Source organism: Lissotriton helveticus, chromosome 9 (genome assembly GCF_964261635.1).
Source record: "Lissotriton helveticus chromosome 9, aLisHel1.1, whole genome shotgun sequence".
Taxonomy (NCBI): domain Eukaryota; kingdom Metazoa; phylum Chordata; class Amphibia; order Caudata; family Salamandridae; genus Lissotriton; species Lissotriton helveticus.
In genome coordinates, this window is record NC_136070.1 from 1,289,272,968 (window position 1) to 1,289,285,075 (window position 12,108).

Sequence of the window (12,108 nt, forward strand, 5' to 3'; positions counted from 1 at the left end):
CTCATCCACGCAACCCCACTCATCCACGCAACGCCACTCATCCACGCAACGCCACTCATCCACGCAACGCCACTCATCCACGCAACGCCACTCATCCACGCAACGCCACTCATCCACGCAACGCCACTCATCCACGCAACGCCACTCATCCACGCAACGCCACTCATCCACGCAACGCCACTCATCCATTTGCAAAACGAAAAAGGTCAAACTCTTCTATTGCGAGACCTATTGCATTTTCAATGCTTGTTTAACAAGGGCACTACCATCGCGTGTTTCCATGGCTGGGGGATATGAGCCTCAGCAAGTGAGGCATTTAGCAATTTGACAAAGATCTGATGGGTAGAGGAATCTAGTTGTTTCAGTATTTTAACCGGAAGTGCATCGCACGGAGAACCAGAGCGCACACTGTTTAGACAAGAAAAAAAAGAAGCATTGTCTAATGGTTGCCATACAGAGAGTTTGGTGACAGCATCGACATTAGCAGATAACTGATTAAGGGCAGATGCAGAGGATGTCGCCACCGGTGGCGAGGTAAAGAGGTCATAAATCATGTCAATTTTCTTGATAAAAAAATCAGCTAAAGATTGACATTGTACCGCGTCAAGAGCGGGAGGCATAGGAGTAGAGTCTGCACCAGTTAGTTTTTTTACAACTGAGAAAAGCATCTTGGGGCAATTTTGTGCGTCTGAAACTACTTCTTTAGTAAAGTCCGCTCTAGCTGTTTTACAGCTTTTGTGATAGCCCTTCAGAGCTTCTCTATAAGCTGCTTTACGAGTAGGAGAATAGTTGAGCCTCCACTTTCTTTCTAGAGTCTTACATTGAGTGCGGAGGCACTTAAGCTTATCGGAAAACCATGGTGCAGGGGGGTGATGAGGCATGGATTTCTTAAATGTCAGAGGAAGCGTGTAATTAACAGCATTATTTAACCACTGATCAACTGCACAATTTAGTGCAGTGATGGGTAGGTCAGTGTTTGGGAGTGTCCTCAGTAATTGTTTATTAAGTTCTAGCATGTTAATTTTCCCCCAACTGCGTGTCTGTTTATCTTTCCCTTTTGCGATCCTAGCTGCTGTCCGAGTAATATCTAATGAGAAAGGAACAGCATAATGATCGGACCATTCTATTGGGCGTGCTTTCTGGGAGCAGTCCAACTGTAGATTTGACAAGATGGGATCTAATAAATGACCAGCATGGTGTGTAGGGGCAGAATTCAGTAGCTGAATGTTGAAAACTTCAAGAATAGAAATGAGCTGTTTACTAGATGTACAGTCGAGATCTTCAAGATGGATATTTAAATCCCCAATAATCGTAAAATTGGCTGCTCTAAGTAGTAAAGGGGCCAGGAAATCCGGTAAGGAAGAAACCCAGGGATTGGCATTCCCAGGAGGGCGATAGATTAGTAAGCCTGTCAATGTAAACTGAGGACTAATAATTAACTTAAACAAGGCTGCCTCACATCCTTTAAGAGAGATATCTTCAAATTTACAGGTGTACATAGATTTGAAAATCACAGCTATCCCCCCCCCCTTGCCAGAGACCCTATCCTTTCTTACGATAACGTAATTAGGGGGAATTGCAGCGGCAATATCTGGGCCAGAACTATCATGTAACCAGGTCTCTGTGAGAAATACTGCATCCGGTTGTTCATCAATAATAAAGTCGTAAATATTGTACTTGTGTTGTGGGAGAGATCTGCAATTAATACTCCAGAACTGTAAAGGGGAGTGCAAAGAGACAGTTTTTGATACAGCGAGCCTATTTCGTCTGCAATGGCGCCTCAGCGATCTGCAGCTCGCCGGCATTCCCAGAGCAAATCCGCAGTGGTGACATTTAAATTTAGGGAAGGGCAGTGTACACACCGAGCAGTTCAATCTGGAAGTATGACGCCATGAGTATAGTTCCTCTGCGGAATAAGAGAGAAACATAGTGTGAGGAATAAGCAAGAACACAAGGTGACTCAGGAAAAAAACAAAAAAAATAAGGGACTTGCCAAAGCCCGAAGCTCGTCAAGCGCGGACGGGCGCAGACGGGCTGACTCAGGCGAGACTCCGGCGCTAGGGACGGCGCTTCCGCGATCGCGACCGCTAGCGCGATAGGATGACCGTATCCTTTTATGGGTTCACTAGAGCACTCACACCACTCTGTGCCACACCAAAATACAGCAACAAAGGGTGTCCTTCCTTGAAGTGAATTGGAGGCTCAAAGTCATGGGGCCAAGGTATACACTCCTGCTCAATAGTGGACGGCAACACCCACTTCTTTACAGACACCCCTAGAAGTGTGGCATCGGGCAGAAGATGTACGGTATAAACGTAAGGATGGAAAATTCCCCCCATCAAATACCAAAAGCAACACTGATCGAGGAGAAGAACTACATGGTGAAGGAGACCCTTGAGTCACCAGGCCCTGCAAGAACAAGAGCAAGCAGTGGTGGCAGGGCTCTGCAAGAGGGACGTAACACAGGATGTCATTGAAATATCGGTGAAGATTGACTCACTGACCCGGACTGGGCACACTACGGTAGAAGTGGTGATCCAGATATCAGCTGATAAACTGATATGAATGAAACAGACACATGAAAAACCTTTGAAAAGAGGGGTGGTAGGTTTTATCACTGAGTTCTAGAAGCTGCAGAGGGCCATGTTGAACTAAGGGTCTCGTGGTGGGCAGGTGTGGGGTATGATCCGACACAAGCGTCCTTCCCTCTCTTCTTTTTTCCTTTTCCTCATGTGCACGTCTGCTTCAACCAGTGGACACAGGCATTCATCTAGAAGACTACTGTTAGTTTGTGCACTGAGAGGACACTATTGCCTTACAGGCCTGGTGTGGGGCTGTTGGGGGAATCAGGAGAAGAGTTAACCTTAGGTGGGTATCCAGTTGCAACACATGAGTTACTGACCGGGATTGTCAGGTCACAGGGTATTGGCCCGGACCACGGCACCATGAAACCTGCATGGCATACAAGGTAAGGGCACAACTGACCACAGCTCGGAGACCAAGTAATGGGCGAACTCTCCCACGGGACAACTAGCCTCCCTTTCCTAGGCTTCACCCTTTGGTAAATGTTCTGAGTATATATTCCAGAGCCAAATCTCACTCAAACCTCAGTAAATGCAGGAAGATGGCAGATTTCCATATTTGTACTTAAATGCTATTCTCAGTCATCAGTCGGGCTAGTATTTCTGGAGGATGCTTGGAGGAAGTCTGAGTAAGCTTCTTAAGCAGGAATGTTTTCTTCCACCAGCTTTCTGTTCTTAAACAGCTCTTGACAGACCTCCGGTGAAGCATCACAGCCAGAAAAACCGAACTTCTCAGACCCACATCTGAATCAATGACTAAAGCTAACTTAGGACAGTGGATCTTCTCCGACATAATCAGGGTGGGCTGATGGGTGAAGGGAGAGTCCCATGGGAGGTTTTACAAGCACTGGATTACGGTCTGAGCTTGTGGTTGCATTGCCACTCAACAGCCAACCCTGGTGCTAAGGGTAAACAGGAGTCCCCTGAAACTGTAGGCTGCCACAGAAGTTATGCATTTTGTGAATACCATAAAGACAGATCTGAAATTAAAGGTCCTTCACTGAAATGGATTTTGACACTAAAAAGGTCATACCTTTTTGAGGTGTTTAGTTACGTGGGGACTAGGATATCTTAAAAGGGATCAGGTTGTTGCATGTGTTGCCTGGGGCCAGGGATCTTATATCATGTGTTCCTGGAACGTTGGCAGATTACGAGAGAGACTATGCAGGGATGCTGCCCTTCACCTGCGCTAGAAGTTCTGGCAGAAGAGCCGTCAGATTGCGTGATGAGGTCCTGAGGACAGGATTGGGATATTAACATACACGACAACACATATAGCCAGGTACGTAGAGGACGGCCTCTTATTTCTCCAAGACCTGGTGACAAGTATCCCTCACATAACCTCTGCATTGTCGGATTTCAGGGCTGCCTCGGGGCTTAAGATTAATTGGAACAAATGGTGCGTTTTTCCTCTACACCGGATGGATCTTGCTGAGCAATACCAGACACTGGAGCCATCCTGAGATGGGAGCTGGAGACATTTATCCGTTTAGGATATCAGATTTATCACGCTTATGATAAACTTGGAGAGAGTACTCTTGGTAAATGTGTCTGTAACATTAGGCAGACGCTGCCATTCTCGAATAAGCTTCCCTGGCAGAGGGCAGTAACAACGATGGACGGTGCCCTGGCTCCCACATTATATACACCAACTGTTGCAATTAAAGCCACATGGGAACAGAAGCTGGGAAAAGGTTTTACAGATTGTTAGAAAGGCAATCCCAGGGGAGGCAGAAGATGTCTGACTGACCACCCTGAGACCCACCTCTCCTTCTGGAGTTGGCCGAGCGCCGTCGAGAGGCCCCCTTGGCGAGGCTCCTCTCCTAGAATCGTAACAGCCGAGCAATCACACCACTACAGAGGGACACCACACAAGAGGGTAGATGCTTAGATTCTTTATCAGCAATAAAAGGCAGGCTCTCTCAGCAATATATACAAACGGATTGAGGGATCCTTAATGTCTCGGTAACTGTGGGGAGGGGGTGGCGGGACAGTCTTAGTACCAGCCTGGCACGGGGATACCCTACGCACAGCTCCCAATCCTCTAGCTGGGGGGTTCCGCAAGGTCGAGCCGCGACGTCGTCAGCAGGGCTCCGAAGATGGTTCAGTGTGGTCGGGCCGCGACAGCGTCAGCAGGGCTCCGAGGATGGTTCAGCGAGGTCGAGCCGCGACAGCGTCAGCAGGGCTCCGAGGATGGTTCAGCGAGGTCGAGCCGCGACAGCGTCAGCAGGGCTCCGAGGATGGTTCAGCGAGGTCGAGCCGCGACAGCGTCAGCAGGGCTTCGATGTTCCGTGAGGATCTTCTTCTCAGCAAGTAGGGGGGCCGCGACCAGGTCAGCAGGGCTCCGAGGTTCCAGGGCTCAAAGTAGCGAGTTCTTCTCAGGGTCAGCCGCGATTCAATCAGAAGGGCTCTCGACTCCAGGATACAACTGCCGACCCATTCCAGAGCTGCACCAGATATAGGTCTGGAGTCCTTTGATGTCCGGACCCTCACGCCTGGGGGTCAGAGGGGCCGGGATGAGGGTGTCCAGACACCCAGCAGGGGGGTTGAGCCAGCGCCCAGGGAGGCCGGAGGGCGATCGAAACCAGGCGTCTGGGGACGGCTGGAGGGCCATCGAAACTCCCCTCCTCCTTGATCCGTCAAGTGGCCGCTCTACCACCTGGTTGGATCTTGGTGCCTCGATGTCGGTGCTTCGCTGGGGCCGCAGCCGAGGTCGGACCGAGGCCACGTGGTCCGGACGTGGAGGGCCCAAGATGGAGTCGGGGCCTGAGATGGCGGCCCGGGCTAGGGGCCGGACCAGCAGAGTGGGGCGAGTAGGGGTCGCCGTGTTCCTGAGGGGGAGAGCTCTCGTTGAAGGTTGGAGAGGGTAGCTTCCGTGGGGAGGACAGGGGTCGATGCCGTCTAGGGCCCGCCATGCGGGAGGAGTGGGACCACACCACGAGGCCGGGTCCAACACAGATAAAGAATGAATGAATGTACAGAGGGTGTGAAGAGAAATCCACATTTTAAATTCACCCAGTATAGTTATTTGCACCACACCGATCTCTCTCCAGAACGATTGGTAAAAATTGAAGGGGTGCCCTTGAGGTGCATAGCTCCGGCTGATGTTTTCCATATAGTTTGGAAATGCCGTATCACTCAACAAAACTGGTCTACTTTGCTGTTGTTTTTTTTTTTGAATGAACAAACAGGCAGATCTCTTGAAAATACAATGCGAACATGCTTGCTGGTGATATTTGGTAGCCAGACAGCGAAGGCTAAAAGCCCATTCAAAAATGTAGAGACCTAGCGCTATTGGCAGCTAAACACAATATAGCAATAAACTGGAAGGCATCCAATGCGCATGGAATTATGCCGGGGCTTAGAGATCTGGAGAAATGGACTACCGCCAAGATAAATGTTCAGTCCCTACTATGAAAACATAAAGGGCCGGGTATCTGTAGCTCTCGATGAGATATGATCATGTCACGACAGACGTACTGCCCCCTTGAATGATTCCTGCTGTTTCTTCTAGTTTAATATATATTGCAATAGTTGAGGAGGTCCATGGGACCAGTATTGTAAATGGAAAAAGTGATGGGGTAGGACAGCATTTATTTCAATAAATTAATCCGACACGACGTAAAAAATGGTACCAGATACAGACTATGGGCCAGATGTACGTATATTTAGGATAACAATTTGCAAATAGTGATTTTTTTTCGAACTACTATTTGGTAATCAGTATTCTAAATATAACATTTTGATTTCCTAATCTGCAATCCCTTGTGGTGTGCAAATCAACCTACCTCATGTATATTAAAGAGGTGGGTCTGTGATTGCTTTTTAATAAAGCAATCTTTTTTTTTTATGTAGCCCATTTTCTCTTAAGGGAAACGGGATGCATTTAAAAAAAAACAAAAAAAACTTTGGAGTTTCATTTTTTGGGAGTATGCGTCGTGCTCCAAAAATATATATATTTTCATCATTCTCAAAGGGGCTGGGGTCCCCACAGGACCTTTTCCCATTTGCGAATGGGTTACAACCACTTTTAAAAAGGCAGTAAAGTATTACTGTTTTGTGACCTGAATTCAGTCCGAAAACAGTAATACATACCATACCAATTTGGTATTTGGAAGGGACCCAAAAAACCTTCCGAATACAGAATCAAAGGTAAATTGCGATTTTAACTTTCTACATTTTATGTGGTTTACCTGCAGTTGCAATTTGCCTCGCCATTTATTGGGCCCTTGGGCAACCCCTGCACTCGCACTTGGTCAGCCCTCTGCTCTGGAACGCCACGGCGTTAGTTGCCGATTGAGCGTAGAGCAGGGGACTCGCGCCCCTCCTCCCTTCCTGGTCAGGTACTTCAAGGAAGGCGGGCAGGCAGCGGTCTAGTTGTTTTAACTACCCTGCCTACTTAAGATGATGCTGGTGTGGGCGCGCCTAAGGCAAGCTCGTCTGGAAGCAAGTCAAGATAGGGAGATTAGTAATTTTTTAGAGGACCTTGCAGCTTTCCAACTTATACAATATGTCCCTTATAGTGCTCATCAGCTGATCATCTGTTAGACCCTTTTTTCTCGAACTTATCGGCTCTCAAAGCTAATCCTCCCCTCCCTATGAGCTGGTCTGATCACTATCTGGTGTCATTGACACTACAGGGTATAGGCCCTTTTCAAGAGGCTCCTCAGAAATCCATTCTAAAACGCCCCTGGCATAAGTTGGACGCGGTTCGCTTCCGCGACCTCCTCCTAACTGAAAGGCCTAACCTCCCTGACACCCCGAATAGGGCCAACAGTATCCTGCGGACGGGAACTCGCATACTCTCGACACTCTGATCCCTGCTGAGATGTCCCACAGCCGTAGAACACAATCTGGCCCATGGTTTAATGACAAACTGGCTCAGGCTAGGAGAGCGTGCAAAGCCCTGGCAAGCGCTTGGAGAAGACAGTATGACCCTATCCTGAAATTACAATATCGAACAGCCATTAAACAATACCACAAGTCTATTTTGAAGGTGCGAGTGGACTTTTTTGCAGAAAAAATTAAAAACAGCAGCAATCCCACTAAATGTATATTCTCTATACTTAAGGATCTTAAAAGCTCTGGGTACCTATGTCATCCCCTCTCACTTCCAACGAGCAATGTGAGATACTGGCAGCCTTTTATATTAAAAAGTTGGACGATATCTACAAAACCTTTCCTAATACGGTGCCTCCTATCGGTCGGCCTATCCCCTTGGCCGTTACCAGCTCATCACTTTCCACCTTTCCTGCTCTCCTAGGATGCCATGCAGCTTATCTGTAATAAACTTAAATCCGATCTCCGGCTGATCCCCTCAAACCGAACAATTTAAGATTTTTTTACCACAACTATCACCTGTGTTCTGTGATCTGTGATCTCATAAATTTGTCTCTATCCTCTGCTATGGTCCCCACTGCCTGGAAACATGGTAAAATGATCTCACTTCTCAAGGACCCCACATTGGATGACTCCAAGCCAGCAAACTTTCGTCCCATCTCCCCCCTCCCTTTGACAGCCAGGATCACCGAAGCCCACATGAATTCCATTCTCTCCAGCTATATTAACACTAATACCTTGCTGGATCCCTCTCAGAACAGTTTCCGTCTGCGTCTTAGTACGGAATCTGCCCATTTGGTGGTCACGGAACATCTGCGACTTACACTGGATTCTGGAGGAACTTCTGCCCTGATCCTATTGAACTTAAGTGCAGCATTCAACACTGTGTCCGACCAGATTCTTTTGCAGTGCCTAGAGGACATCGGCATCTGTGGCCCAGCCCTGGGGTGGCTCTCTTGGTTTCTTTCGGAAAGATCCTTTCAAGTGATTGCCCCCTCCTTTCTGCTCTCAGACGCACAGCGTGCGCCAAGGGCTCCCGCAGGGCTCCACCCTGAGCACGACCCTTTTTAACAACTACATATGGACCTTTAGCAGCTGTGGCAAAGGATAGGGGTTTGACTTTGGTCTCCTATGTTGACGACACACAGTTAGTGTTTGCCCTATCCGATAATCCCGCACAGGATGCCTCTAAGTTGAAAGAGGACTTAACAGCGGTCGCGGACTGGATGACATTGAACTGTCTCCAACTAAATGCCACCAAATCGGAAATCCTGTTGGTGGGGAAAAACACTTATCTGTGGAGTGAGCGATGGTGGCCTTCCGCCCTTGGCTCCCCATCATACCTAAGCAGAGGTCCAAAAACTGGGTGTCTAGATGGACTCGGCACTCTCCTCCCAGCCCCAAACTAAGGCAGTGGTAGGAGTTTGTTTTGGGCACCTCTGTGGTCTCAAACCTTTGCTGGGCTTCTTTGAGGCGAATACTCGACAGGTTATCAGTAAGGCCACCATACTATCTAGGCTTGATTACGCTACAGCTCTGTACTTAGGGGTTAACGGAGCAGAGACAGCGCCACCAAAGAATACAGAATGCGGCCGTCCCACTACTGTATGGGCTCCCCAGAACCTGTCACACTTCGGAGTTCATTAATGGACTTCATTGACTCCCAGTGGAGAAGCGCGTTCTTTTTAATGCATTGTGCATTGCCAACCGTATCTTTAATGCTCAATCCCCTGAAATCCTATTCGATAATTCCGGAAACTGGGCTGGAATTATCGAACTGGCCGGACAAGGATACGCGTTGGAAGTAAACGCGCAGGATTAAAACAAGGCACCTTAATATGGGGACAGATGGACTAAGCCTAAACTGGCAGCACGGAACCTACAATCCGCATTAAAGTTTGAGCCCTGAAGATGTCCAGTCTGGACGAAACCGTTGGCTGGATTTTCTGTTGTGACGGTTTCTGGATGAAATAATTAAAGTTTTGATATAAACAACGAATTGGAAATTCACAAAGACTCCCTATGGACTTTCTTTGAATTGGACGACCATATAACTATTACCAAGCATCTAGCTTAGGAAAATTGTGATAGAGGCGCTCCTTTATGCATAGGTTGTAATTTGATAATAAGTGGCCATGGGGCGGTGGGACCACTACAAGTGGAGCGTGGTGGAAGTACAGTGATCAATTATCAGTATTTTACACCAGTGAGCATGTTTCTAAGCACTCACCGCCTCGAGCTGTATGTATAATTTGAGCTGGTTTACTACAGTTTTTGATCCGGAGACCCTCATGCATAATGTGGTCAATGTGTCAGATGTAGTAGGAATGCACGACATTAAAAACATGTTCATGTTGTACTGGTAATGAACACTGATGTTTAAACAATAATAAAGAAATATTACAAAAAGAAATCACAGGTGTCTTCAATACAGAGTAAACATATTGAGGGTTCCAAGTGTGTGAGTGCACGTAAATGTGTAAGTGGCATAATAGAGGAACAGAAAGTTACTTTGCTGTACGTCAGGAGTCAAACAGGACCACCTCGAAAGTTTGTTTCTCAATGATTGTGTTGAATATTCCTAAGTGGAGGACGAGGCTGTGCTCGTCAATCTTCTCTCACAAGAAGTATTCTGGACGTACCTCCTGCATCCTCTCGTGCTTTGGAATCCCCTCTAGAGCTCAGTGTTTAGGAGAGGTGGGTTCCTTCTCAAAAGTTCATGGTTTCAGAGTGTGAAAGCAATGCTTTGGCTGGAGGCAAGCGGAGAGGCCTTGACGTGAATTGCAGGGTGTGACCCAAACTCCAATCAGCAGAACCAATTTATCAGACACCAATGTCCCAGTTTTAGTAAAAATTATCCCCCACTGCCCATCCCTGCCCCCCCCCGGGTAGCAAATGCAGAAGGTTCCCACAACGTCAAGCACGCTTCTGATGGGGAGTTCCTTCCTCAGTCTTTGGATGGACCAAGAGGCCCGTTGCCCCCATTTGGAACACATAGGAGGTTGAGGGAGGTCTTCTGGGCTTGCTCTTATGCAGTTTCAGGCTTTTGGAAAGAAGTTTTAAAATAAATAAGTCCATAAACAAACAGGAAAGGCCTTCTGGAACTTGCAGCTTCATGAGGTATCAGTATCGTGTTACTACCATCAAGTGGCATATCTTAGATGTTATCTTAAAAATCTGTAATCCAAAAGGCATCAGGCATGCAAAGCACAAGATGAAATACAGAATTTACAATAACCAAGGCATTTTTTTTTAAGTGTGAGTGAAGCAAAGATGGATTCTTCTTATTAACAGAAGAGGCATGATCTTTTTTTGCGGCAAGCTCGGATGCTGTCACTATTTTGTGCACAATCCTAGAAGCCAGCAAGCACTACTACAATCAATGCAACGTCGGGCAGTATTTATGCTAAACTGACTCAAGGCTTGCATTGCAGTGAAAGTACAGCTAATAAAACTCACAATTATAGCCGAAAGAGCAGAAGTAACATCCGATTTGGGAAAATTGGACTGCCTTCCCTTAAGGAGTTAATCAACTTTAAGGTGCTCCGTATAAGTGATTATTTGTAATGCCGAGTTACATTTCAGGGCGTGCTAAGCGATGGAAAAGTTACTTTCCATTACCAATGACTCTCTGGCATTAGTTTCCTCCCCCAGTTCCTATATCAATGCTGTTCTTTAATCCTGGACTGTCTCTGTCTAAAATGAAGAACATTTAGAAGCTTGCGCTGATTCACAAAGGGCCATTAAAAAACATATAGATCAGACTGGCCAAACCAGAGGCAGAGTTACGTGTGAAATGCTGCAGAGAAAAGGCGTAAACCCAAGACCAGCATGGAATTGGGGCCTTACCTTGTAGTTGTACGGCTGGTTGGAGAACAGCTCTGGGCTCATGTAGTAAGGCGTGCCAATGAGCGTACTGGCCATATCTTGTTGGTTCTCCAGAACTCTGGCTATGCCTAGATCGCCGACTTTGATGATGGCTGATCGAGTGAGGAAGATGTTCTGTGTCTTCAGATCTCTGTGCATGATGTTCTCCTTGTGTAAATACTGAAAGACAAAAAATACCAGCATTGCAAAAAGTAGGTTTGAAGTTTTCTGGTCTATAAATATGAATATGAAATATTACAAATGCCTCTTAGAAGCCAAAAAGATGATGTTATTAACTGCATCTAATTCATGTATGAATAAACCACAGAAGCTGCCAGGAATCCAACCCTCCTCCCAACCATGGATGGGCGTGCCACAAGTACAATCTATGGCTTGTAATCATCTTCATGAGCATACTTTACACCGCACTCACACCAGTTGTCGTCATACTATGTGGTGACATTATGGCACATTGTAGGGCTCTCCTGTGCCATTTTGTGTGATTCTATTGAGATTGCTGTTTAGGCAGTGTTATTGAATTACAGATTCTGGACAGTCTTCAACCTCGAGTCTTTCTCCCACTGCCTGATGCTTGTTAGACCAGGGCCTCCTCACACGGATGCCCTGATTAACAGCACAGCATCATGGGCGTCCACCATGGAGCTCCGCACCATCTACCGATTCGTTTCTCACGACTCTTTAACTGTTTCTTCAAAGATGTGAAGGATGGAGAGGTTAAGGTGGACTGCCCACGTATGCCCTTCCCTCCTCCTGCCACTTAACTCACCTAAAACTTAATAGTGTATTTTTCATATGTTTT

The 12,108-nt window shown here is 47.0% G+C and overlaps 1 protein-coding gene across 2 annotated transcripts in view; it reads right to left on the reverse strand.

Moving 5' to 3' along the window:
- Window positions 1–12,108, reverse strand: part of NEK4 (NIMA related kinase 4) — a 178,249-nt gene that overhangs the window by 140,199 nt on the left and 25,942 nt on the right. For both annotated transcript variants that reach the window (XM_078661914.1, XM_078661915.1), the window contains exon 3: window positions 11,271–11,468. In XM_078661914.1, the coding sequence (XP_078518040.1) occupies window positions 11,271–11,468 (198 nt within the window). The remainder of the gene's footprint in view (window positions 1–11,270; window positions 11,469–12,108) is intronic.